This window comes from Haliotis cracherodii, unplaced genomic scaffold, assembly GCF_022045235.1.
Source record: "Haliotis cracherodii isolate W230 unplaced genomic scaffold, xgHalCrac1.p SCAF_5, whole genome shotgun sequence".
Lineage (NCBI taxonomy): Eukaryota > Metazoa > Mollusca > Gastropoda > Lepetellida > Haliotidae > Haliotis > Haliotis cracherodii.
Window position 1 is genome coordinate 2,744,978 of NW_027266308.1, and position 12,765 is coordinate 2,757,742.

The 12,765-nt window shown below is 38.6% G+C and overlaps 1 protein-coding gene across 1 annotated transcript; it reads left to right on the forward strand.

Annotated features, from left to right (window-relative positions):
• The first annotated feature begins 678 nt into the window (after window positions 1–678).
• On the forward strand, window positions 679–6,982 carry LOC139442260 (uncharacterized). Its single transcript, XM_071223048.1, has 3 exons — window positions 679–973; window positions 5,834–5,907; window positions 6,779–6,982. Exons 1-3 carry the CDS (start codon window positions 679–681, stop codon window positions 6,980–6,982), a joined length of 573 nt encoding a protein of 190 aa, XP_071079149.1.
• Window positions 6,983–12,765: the final 5,783 nt, after the last annotated feature.

A 12,765-nucleotide genomic window follows, 5' to 3' on the forward strand; every position in this document is an offset into this window, starting at 1 on the left:
GTTTTGACCACAGTTGAGCTTGTTGCTAAAGGACGAGGTTATGTAAGAGATGCGTATTATAGATTTTCCTGATTGGTTATAAAAGATGATTGTTGCCTGAAGGCGAAATAATCTCAGTTAACATAAATTAGTCCTTGATATATCTTCTACGACCGACCGTTTTCTTGTATATTTTGTTCTGTTTCTGAATGAAACACAAGTACAAGTATAGATCATCTTAAACTTAGATGAATACACACTTTATTATCTGTGATGATACTGTGCAGAGTTGCGTCCCGTGGACACGCCAGAAACCTATGATTGTGGGTTCGAACCCCGGTTCGCCCCGATTATGTTTCTAGGTTTGTCAGCGACATACCCGTGCTCGTGAGTTTCACCGAAGTGGTAAATATCTGAGACCTGCATTACTTCGGGCTTTCCTCCCACATTAAGCTGACACGCCGCGGTATAACTGGAATACTGTTAAAAGCGGCGTTAAACACAACTCACTCACTCACTCACTGTGATGATAATCGGCGATTTAAAGAAGGTTAATTTATGCTGTTTTCGCTGTGAAAGGAAAACCCCCTAAGAGGCAAGATCGAGATTCAGAATAAACTTCTTTTTATGGATCTGTTTATACTATGTTGCCAATTTGTAGTTATATTACTACAAATATTTTTGGAAGGATTAGTCGAAATGAATTTTTCGATTAGGAAGATTCAAGATTCTATGTCATTCAACAGTAAAACAGATATCCAAATCACATCCGTGTCATTCCGAGAGAAACAGGTTACGGAAAGGAGCGAGAATCGACGATTGCTGACGGATCTCCATGGAGACCGTTGCCACTTCCGTTATTCACAAACGACGCCATTTTGGTTGTTGCAGCTGCACTTTGTTTCCACGTCTGTGTTTGCATTTTGCTCTTTATCCCGCACGTATCGCACGTTCTGCACGATGTATGCCTCTGTTGCTTTGGTATATCATCAAGGTATCTATTAGTGGTCTCAGTGTTAAAATATTTTTGCTTCTCATCTTGATTTCAAAGGTTTCAGATTGATACATTTTGAGGCCCACTTGGGCGGATTGTAGGCCTATTCCAAACTTTATTCCTGTTACCCTTAGCCTAGGTAACAATAAAAGTAAAAGAGAATGACTAATTACCAAATGGGGGACACGTACTTCGCCGGTCCCTTGTATATTGGTGTAGGGGATTTACATGTTGTTTTGCAAAAGATCAAGTGTTTGTCTTTTGTGAAGTGGATGTGTATGGATGTTAACCCTCTTGGTGCCACGGGACCATATATGGTCCCTCACTTTTCACACCCGCATAGTGCCAGGGGACCATATATGGTCCCGAGAAAATGCCCCTTTTAAACTGTGAATTTTGATATTCAACACTGAGTGCGCAAAGTCAAAACTATAACCATCATCACCCAAATCATCTTAGCTTTAACATCGTGTAACTCATACTTTATACAGTGCTACGGATTGCGAAATATGGCGAGATTAGTAAAGTGGCTACCGCTCTTCTCGGCCTTTTTCTGCCATGTTTGAACACCAAGCGAATGACGGCGAATTTTGATTATGCACCCATGTCACATACACGTAAATATTTTCAGACAAAATCCTTGTTCATAAGAAAAAATATGACCTGAGTGATCAGAAAGACATATTTTTCCCAACTGTATACTTATTCACGTAAATACAATTCTGTTCACTCCTTATGAACAAGTCTTTTTACACGTTTTGTATACTTTTATCGACTATCGGTAATGGCGGAATGGTCGGTACACATGAGAAAACGACAGTGTACATTTCCATTACATTTATGACGTACATTGAATGAATTTATAACCATCATCACCCTAATCATCTCAACTTTAATATCGTGTAACTCATATTTTATGCAGTGCTACGGATTGCGAAATATGGCGAGATTAGTAATGTGGTTACCGTGCTTCTCGATCTTTTTCTGCCATGTTTGAACACCAAGCGAAAGAAGGCAATGTTTATTATGCACCCATGTCACATACACGTAACTATTATTATATCAGACAGCCAATTTGAAAAAGAAATCTGATCGGGCTGATCAGAAATGATTTACTTGTCCCCACTGTACAGTTATTGGCGTAAGAGTACTAACGTTTAGTCGGCCACGGTAGTTTTTTGTTCCAAGTATTGCATATGTTTATCGACTGTGTGTCATGGCGATTTAGCACGGCGCTACATACCAACCGACAGTGCAGATTGTCTTTTTGTTTATGATGCTGAATTACAGAAAATATTCATATCAAAGATATGGAAAGATAGCTATAATCGTTAATATTAAGTTGGTATTGTGTATATTTATGGGCAGGAGGTTCATGATCAAAACCTAAACATTGAATGGCCAAGCCCGAAGTGATCGACAGGGCACGTTCGCCTCATATCTGTGCCGCGATTTCTTGTTTACAGGTTGTTCTACATACTTGCCCGTTCAGACAAATAACTGTTACTTTTTTCATATGAAATGACTAAGAGTCATGTGTGATTGCTCAAACTACCTGACCGTGTGAGTGACTTGCCCTAACTGTTTCACATTTTGTCGCAAATGGAGATTTCAGAAGTGTGGCCACGACATCTAACGTGAGTCGACGCCATATTGTAAACAAATTGTGTCAAGGTCGGTTCCACATGTGGTAGCTCAGGCCCCGTTTCTGTCGATGGTACACGCGATACAAACATAATGCAACTACTGAAAACATCAACATAACTTCTACAATGGTGGCATCAATACCTTTTTGTATTTGGATTAACCGCTTATGGATACGCTGTGCTTTTAAGTTCAATTTCGATTTGTTTTTCCTCTCATTGAAACTGTGATAATGGCGGTGTGATTGGTTTGCTGAAATAGTATTTTCCATGAGTCTAATGTACATAGTACATGTTGTGATTGCAGAAGATAATTGATAACCAATTGTGTATGCATATATATCATCAAATACACATTACTAATCTCTTCAGAAAATGGATTATGTTATAGCTCGTTTTCAAACATTCGGCTATGGATATTAGATAAAAAAATGATATTAGATTTACAAATTATTTATGTACACTGTACTCTCGATTAACGTATGATAATCTATTGGAAGTCTTCAACTCTTATTTGATATGTCATCTGAAATGTCAGCAATGAGTACAATTAATTTTATTTCGTTACAATCTGCAATTTTATTCAAATAGGCTAATAGACTGTCGGTGATTTCCCGCCGCTGTGAATTTGTCGTCTGGACAGGTGCGCGTGATTTGACCTCGCGTGTTGTGACGTGGATGACGTCACTTGAAACAGCTGATCTAATGTTGTAGTAGTATAATGGATACACGTGGTTTCATTTTCCAAATAACAATATTCTCTTTGACTGAACTAGAAAGCATATCTAGTACATCACGATTTGAAAATGTCTACGGCGACCGACGAGTGAATGAGACCGCTTATCATTTGACTAACAGTGTTAGAATATTTGGCGCAGTTTTCTAATTTTGGTATGTTGACATGTGCTTTTCATATATGTTTGAAGGCTTGATATTCCAAAAAAATAATATGCATTTAGTTGAGTACAGTGAGAAAGCTGTCAAAATGGATCCAATATTAAACCACCTAGATTTTTAAATATTTTAGCTTCATCTATTGGAATCTCGAATGGTTAAATTTATAACATAAACAGTAAAAGTAATTAGATCTTCTCACAATATATAGATAATCAATTTCTGAAAGACAAAAAGTTTTTAGTGTAAATATGTGACTTCGTTTTGATGTTTTATATAGTTATATGTATGTCTTTTTTCACTCTGCATTATCTAAATTACCAAATACTTCGACGAGTGACATATAGTAGTAATTAGATTCTACTTTGTTTTTTATCCTAGGTATGAAATAGATTTTCTTTTTAAATAAATATTTGTCTAAGAGCAAAATCAATACATTCTTGTGGTTTTTTTTCACCATTTTAATTTGTATATCTTCCCTCCAAGCTGTTGTTTAGCTAGGCCAAAATTAAGAAAAAAAAGGAAAGACATAATAAACCATTTTTATGTAAGATTTTGCTGGTTAAATTTTCGGAGTTCAATACCAAGAATATATTTTTCCTTTTATGACAAATAATTCCATTACTTTCATTGACCTACGATCATTATCTATTTCAAACTTTTCCTTCAGTAGAATGGGATGGAATGGGAAACAAGTGGAAATAAACTATCACGTATGTCCTTTAATGTACATGTACATACCTAGCTATAGGTGTAAATACACTTCTAAAGTCGTATTTATAAATCAAATGAATAAATGAAAGAAAAAGTGGTATTTCATGGACTGGCCATACAAGTATATTTTGAGCAAAGGTCTAAGTTAGGCAGCCAAGTGCGAAATACGAGCTGATACGAGGATGTATGTTTTCTGGTGTTCATAGTGAAACAATGACATATGGCGCCCGTTGCGAGTGATCGAAAATAGGTTTGTTGAATAGATTTGCTGCCCATGAAAACGTTTCAACAATTTTGATTGAATCTACATGTACTTACTCTTGGGTGGTATTACGTTAGTATAATCTTGTTAATTATTAAGAAATAATAATGATGCCCGATATTGAGCGATGTCAATTTGAGTATTGTCAGGGCTGTTTAGCGATCTTTCACATTTTGTCCTTTGAAAATGTACGATGTCAATTACCCGGAAGTTGATTTTATCGCTAATAAAAGAGCACGGTCATTGAAACATACATGGACGTAACTGGGATTTCTTCACGATATACATTCCAAACTGTCATTCGTTTTGTGACATAATCTTTGAAACAGTCTGCGTATGAATTAATCACGACCACTTCCGTCAATTTTGTTTTGACGTCAAAAACACGCACAATTTCATCGGTTTTTTTTTATCGGTAAATATAACTCACGGAAAATTCTCAGTGAATGTGTACTTCAACATAAATATCATATGTCTATCACTGTTAGGACATGTACTTGCCAATGATATGAATTATTGGTCATTTAGATTTCAAACAAGGGCGCTTACTTGACTTTGCTTGCCATATTCGGGAGCGTCCATATTACGATTAATGTGGAAAAGTAGGAAACTTATGATACCAGCACATTTATCGATGGCTGGGCAGTGCATAGATCTTTTGGATTTGGTGACTTTAGATACTGTTGGAAAGACAATCAACTCGAGTTGCATGTTATACAATTTGGTTACATTGTGTGAAGAAATAAAGACGTTGCAACACTTTTGATACAATGTATACGTTTTTGTAACCGCGACGTCAGCACAGTGCGGCACTGAGCGGTTTGCAGGCTGACTGACGCCCAGGCACCATGAGGGTTAATGTATGTCGATGTATGCTTTCTCTGATTTTGTAAAAAGCTCATAATTATCCCAGTGAAGTGATTTCAGTGATTAATATTAATTGTATAAATTCACTTCCATGGTAAAATTATATGAATCACTGTAAGTATCATGATAAATGATAAAACGAACAATAAATGTAGATGTGTCTTCTAGTCCCTTAGCCTACTTCCCCTAGCTGTGGGATCTACTCGAGGCTTTTCTCGAGTTTATGCATATCGTATTCATAGTGTGGGTTTTTAATTCCCCTCTCCCAACTACGCTTGTTGTCAAGGGGACTGGTAAAGTACATCTCTCATGTTCCATAATGTCCAAAGGGGACCAAATTACCTCAACCAAAGTTCCTGTAACGTTGCTATAATTTGATTTGGCAGCTAAAACACAAGTACGCCGTTTCTTTTAATAAACTCAGTCAATTCTAGGTAGGTAGTTAGGATTTTGTATTTTATTGTATTTATTTTATTTCAGCTGTGGACGATCTCCACAGGTTTAGGACCTCCCCGGCCCCCGTCTCCCAAACGAATCTTCCTGTCCCAGATCCTGTAGGTTCAATTTGTGTGAATGTGTCCTATAAATAAGAAAAACATATTCGAGAAAGTTGCAACTAACGTTCGAAACAAGTCAAACATTACAAAGACAAATACCGTATTCGACGTAATAAGCGCCCCTCTCTAATAAGCGCCCATGGCGGTATTTGCTTATATATTGGCTAGTGAACAATCCCAGTTAGCACCCCTTCCGATTGATCAATGTTCACAAGACTTATTAATTCGCGTACAATACGCACTCGTGTGTAATATGCACCCTTAATTATGGGCAATTAAATTCTAGAAAAATATATCTGTCGTACATAAACATTTCAGGCTATCAGCATAAACCACGAAATGTATCTTTCAACTCTGTTTTTTTTCACCAAAATAATATTCTAATAAGAGCCCCCTATTTCTAATTTTGAGAGCGCCCTAGGCGCTTATTACGTCAATTACGGTATTACATATTCAGTAATCAGGCAGCGTCTTACAATCAGTTCTCGTTTCTAACAAACAACACAGACTTCCATTTTTCTGCCACTTCCTCACATAGCCAAAGCCCTTATTCTGAAATGTATGATAAAACGTACATCCGAATACATGGTCTTTTCGCCAACACCTGTTGCCACCACAATTTGATAGTGATTCGGAAACACATGCCCATAATTTAGTCGGACTCGTACAAGTGAAGATTTCTTGTGATTATGGGATGTTTTTGTCGCTTTTACTCTGTTTGTCGGTAGGTAATTTGTCTTCACTTGCTTCTTTGTTTAAAAAACCAGGTAAAACAGTATTAAAGAACAAAATGGTCGAAGTTCTCAATCCACTCTCGATTATTAAATACCAATTTCAATGATTAAGAAATTGATTTCCTCCCTATTAGCGCCCCAGTGTCTTCACCATCACTGTCAACCCCCTCTCATCCCAGCCCGACCCCCAGACCTCCCTCCCCGTCCCTGCCCCCAGAGCCCGCCCTCAAGTTGTGGAGATAGATCTTGATGAAGAAACCAAGCAGCCCCAGTCATGCTCGGCCGTCCTTGTGTCCTGTGTGAAATACATGTTCCAGAGTTTCTTCACGGAGAGATAGACTTTGGATTAATTTGCTCTGCCACTTTTTTGGACCTTTCGGACGAACCATTTGGACTATTTTGGCTTATCTCCTTTAAATGTACATGTTTATGATAAAAGTTGTTGCTTGAAGAAAGCGTAATGTATATTCGTATTTTATTATTATTCACTACGTTTTCTGCACTCCTTGTGAAAACCGATGACAAACGTGAAACGAATCGAGAGATGGCTTTGCAGGTGGCCCATGCCAAGGCTTGCTTCAAACAACCTAGCGTTATTTCAAGAGTCGACTAAGATGGCGATGGTGGATAAAATCCTCGGTTTTCCTTTTATGATAATGTAAGAATTTGTTTGCTGTGTCAGAGAAGTTTTGGACTTTTTTCGCACACATGCTTTTTGTTTTCATAAATTAAAAATTAAATCAAATTATTTCTCCTAATAAATTAATTGAAATCAATGTGTTTTATATCTTTATGTGCTCGTTCTTCGTTATTGTACACATTGCTTCCTAATCAATCGGACCGTGACCACGGAGCCAATGCTGGTCGTAAGAGACTCGGTGACTTGTTTGATTGGGTGTCCTCGTACCCCGACGGTGACAATCGTTGCTCACGATATCAATCACTGGATTGTTTGGTCCAGATTCGATTATTTAAGGGCGCCGTCATATAGCAGGAATATTGGTGAGTGCGGCTTTAGACCACAAACAAAGAAAGGTACGTAGCTGTAGCTAATATACATTGATATATTTGATGTATATTTACAGCTACATAAACAAAACTTCGCATGTGGTCAAGCTCTCCACACAATGACTCCACCCCATACCGAGCAGAATAGGTCTTCAGCAACCCATGCTTGCCGTAAAAGGCGACTAGCGGGATCGGGTGGTCAGGCTCGCTGACTTGGTTGATGCATGCCATCGATCCCAATTGCGTGGATCGATGCTCATGATATCAATCACTGGATTGTCTGGTCAAGACTCGATTATTTTACAGACCGCCGTTATGTAGCTGGAATATTGCTGAGTGCGGCGTTAAACAACAAACAAACAAACCAACCAACCGACCACTGCAGCCATCCAGTCGTTATTTAAGCTCGGTATGGAATCGCTGAACGGCAGATTTGGATTGCACCATGCACCGGATAACAGACAAAATGGCGGCCATTTTTATGACATACATAAACACAGTTAGGTCCACAGATTTTGTTTACACGACTTAAATATATACTTGACTGTGCAGTGTAACGATATCTATGAATTCTGTGTAATTTAAAGGTCATGTTGCCAGTCAGCGTTAGAAATTGGCACTAGTCCTATAGTCCTTGCTGAACTGATTAATAGTTAAGGTATCACAAGGACAAGTAGAAATTTGCCCTTTTTAATGGTTTTGCTATATGTTATCATTAAAAGGACTAGTGGACTAAAACTGTTAGTTTCTACCGCTGCTGGGTACAGTTGAGCAAAATATACACTGAAATTCGACATCATAATCTTTACATCAGAAAATGAAAATGATATTGCTCATACAAACAAATGTTTTCTAAATAAAGACAACCTTCATACAAAACCGAAGACAATGTTGAAGAAAACATTGAACGAATACATCATTTACATTTTAAGGGATTGAAAAAAAATATGCATTGAACTGGGGTTGCAATACATTTTCACGAATAATTTACAAGATACGACTTCTAATTTTAGACTGATCTTGAACCATTAAAGCCAGATTTCAAATGCTACTGCTATCATCTTAGTTACGAAATCTTTCAGTATAATAAACCACTGTGTAGAGGCCCACAGTAGTGAACCACTCAAGTTTGATTACTGGTAAGCAACCTAGTTTGGGATTACATCTACATTCCATAGGAAATACGCCAATTCGTGACTAACTGGTGTTAATCCGGGACAAGCCGAACTCGCGTTATTCCGGGACACGCCGAATAGCGACTCGTGCCCCTGCCATGGCCATTTTTGCGACCGGGTTCCGTCTTCGCGCAAACGGGCATACCTAAAACAATTGTCAACTCGTTGCGTAATGGTTCACATTTATTTCCCCATATCATATATATATTACAGATGCAATTTAAAGCACATCGGGACATGCGGTATTATACAGTATGATTGAACACATTTAATTGTGTCTTGGTTATATTTTCAGATGCAAGACATGCGAAATCAAAAATTATTTCTGAGGGATTCTTTGACGAAGAACCTGAAATTATACGCGCATTCTGATTGGTTTGTCGTATTTTCACACATAACATTCATCGATAGGGGGGCGAGTCTTCTTGCAGGTTACTGAAAGAGGCGAGTAGTGACGAATGGAAATACGCAGCTCTAGACAAATTATTTGTACAGTTTGGAGGACAAAAATTGGTTTTGCAAAATTTACAAGTAGGCAGCTGGTTACCATTGCGGATCAATCCAGATGTCAAGGTCAAAGAATACGAAAACCGCTGTTGCATCAAATTAAAATATAAGTACGAGTTTATAGCAGATATGTGTATCTGTTTGTCTTTTGAGTCGGAGGTCCAACGAAATATTAGGAACTTTGAAATTATAAATAAACGATTCATACACTAATGACAATACAATATCCACCTTCTTACAACAATAAATCAATTATGCGAAAATAACCAAATATATAAGTATCACAGTTGCAAAAGACTGTAAAAAAGTAAACCCGTGTCCAAGATAAACAGGATAATCAGACGCTGGATCAATGCTTCTGCTTACTGCGGTTTCAACCATTTCTGGTGACCCCCGCCGTATTGTTTAATGACAAATATTATCTGGAATTCTAATGGTTACACTACACGTCACTAATGTTTGCATTCCTTCGGACTTTACATATGGTTTAATAGAGATATAACTTCAGTGTATGCATGACCAGATTGTTAAAGACATGTATCTGAATACGTTTTGCCAGGGCTGTGGTAAAACAATACCCAATCGGACATTTTGTACCCATCTCTTGAGTGAGTGAGTGAGTGAGTGAGTGAGTATGGTTTAACGCCGCTTTTAGGGGGGTATCCGTGGGGGGTGGTATCCGGGTGGTACATTTGGACTCGTCCCAGCCCAAATAGATTCCCCACTCATATACAGACTCCGAGCCGACCAGTCCTTATCCCTAATGCCGGGCAGGATAGGAAGTGCAATCTTTGAAAGTTTGTATTGCTGGAAAATTAACAACATTCATTCACCCGTCCCCTTGTGCACGATACGCATGCGCAAAACACTCATGTAGATTTTTCAGCAGTACATGAGCAGAGACAGGTTCGATGTTATCAAACGGCGTTCTCTCGTTGGATTGGTTGGTTGATTTGTTGTTTAACGCCGCACTCAGCAATATTCCAGCTATATGACGGCGGTCTGTAAATAATCGAGTCTGGACCAGACAATCCAGTGACCAATATCATGCTCATTGATCCACGCAATTGGGATCGATGACATGCATCAACCAAGTCAGCGAGCCTGACCACCCGATCCCGTTAGTCGCCTCTTACGACAAGCATAGTCACCTTTAACGGCAAGCATGGGTTGCTGAAGACCTATTCTACTCCGGAATCTTCAAGGGTGTCTCTCGTTGGAAAAAAGCATAGCTTTGCTATAATATATAAAAACATGAAAACGGAATTAAATTGCTTTATTTCATTTACTCATTTACTTCATTTATCACAAGCAATGTTTGGAGTAAACACTCATATATACCAAGCATTCGATAAATAACATGTCGTAGTTAGGGTCATCACACCCTGAAGAGCAGTGAGAGAGTGAGTATGGTTTTACGCCGCTTTTAGCAATATTCCAGCAACATCACGGCAGGGTACACCAGGAATAGGCTTCACACATTGTACCCATGAGGAATGGAACTCGGGTCTTCGGCGTTACGAGCGAACGCATTAACCACTAGGCTACCTGACCGCCCCTGTAGAGCAGAGAGTGTCACATAATGATATGTTAAGCAATTGTATGGATAACTTCCTTACTTACTCGGAGGCGTTCCCGTGATGAAAGATGTGCTAACACCTGCAACAGTCGCAGGTATAAATCAAGAGGTTGTCATCAGTACAGTTGCTTTTTAACCTTACACAACTTACATTGCCAATCAAAGAATTTGCGGTCAAGCCATGTGACTCGTGTTATAAAGAGTGAGTGAGTTGGGTTTAGCGCCGCTTTTAACAGTATTAGTTATATCGCGGTGTGTCAGCTCAATGCGGAGCGAACCGGGATTCGAGCCCACAATCATAGGTTTCTGGCTACTACAGGGGTAACAGCCATATTGAATAGGAAACATTACCACTGCAAGAACTAGAGTGTGGTCGAGTTATCTCTCCTCTCAAACGAATATTACCAAATAGAAGTAACAAGAAACTTTCACTTTCGAAAGGAACCAAGTTTGTTGTTTTTCAATTCAGAATGACAATGTTCATATGACAGTGTTCAATCTTAAGCGTGTTAAGCATGTACATCACAACCCTAACGTTAAACGTTGAAAATCATGCGAGTCCCTAGATTCAAATACTGCAATAAAAACAACAACAATGGACCCCCCTTAATTTCAAACACTGACATTAATATCAACAATCACTCCCCATTGTATTTTTCATAACATATGACAGTGCTCGATACTAACACTGGTCTGAGTCGAGTATATTTTCTTAAGTACCAGTAAAACTTAATAAATGGTGGTCCAGTGGTATTTTGGGAACGAACAAAGTAACTTAGGTTTGTATGACTTTGAAATTAGGATAGATCAAGTCTAAACTCAACACACCAATGTCTCTAGTAAAGATCCAACGGGACCAGCTGATTTTTTGTGTGCCGGTCTTTTGAACCACTGACAAATTTTGGTCAGTGTCAAGTACTGATATGCAGACAAACTTTTGTTTCTTTTCGGACCCACAAGACATTATGACGAGTAACAAGTCCAGTCGTGTTCTTTCTGCCTTGGCAATGTCCGAATCGGTTTGTTGGTTGGCAAGCACACAACATGGCGACGTGACAAGGAGTGTCAGCTGTTGAACAAAACTGACACAAGGCTGAAACAAATTACAGAAGCAACTCGAAATCAACAAGATGATGCGCTTCATCCTGTATTGATATACATGTATTATGTATTGTTTCAAAAATTGCTCTATTTATTTTCATTATCTTTACTTCAGCTGGTTCATCAAATCTGACACCAGTGAACAATATTGTGAGCAACGATCTGCACAATACACTGAGTCTGACCACCCACGTTTTAAGTTTGTTTGTTTGTTGTTTAACTCTGCACTCAGCAATATTCCAGCTATATGACGGAGATCTGTAAATAATCTAGCCTGGACCAGATAACCCAGTGATTGACATCATGAGCATGATCCACACAATAAGGATGTTTTAAGTAGTCGCCTTGGTTGCTGGGGACACATTTTTGTACCCAGAATCTCCATAGGGGCATATTATATTGTGAACTTAGCATAGTAATATATATTGTATGATCACAAAATAGTTTGTTGTTTAATGCAGCACTCAGCAATATTCCAGCTATATGACGGCAGTCTGTAAATAATCGAGTCTGGACCAGACGAGCCAGTGATCGATCGACGTAATTGAGACGTAATTGAGATACGATGACATGCATCATTAGTCTGACACGATCCATCCGTTAGTCAACTCTTTTGACAAGCATAGTCACCTCTTATGTCATGCATGGGTTGCCAAAGACCTATTCTACCCAGGATCTTCATGGGTGCACAAAAAAGTGGCTTTGGTTTAACATACCTACATAAGTGTCAAGTAAATACCTTGTACAATTC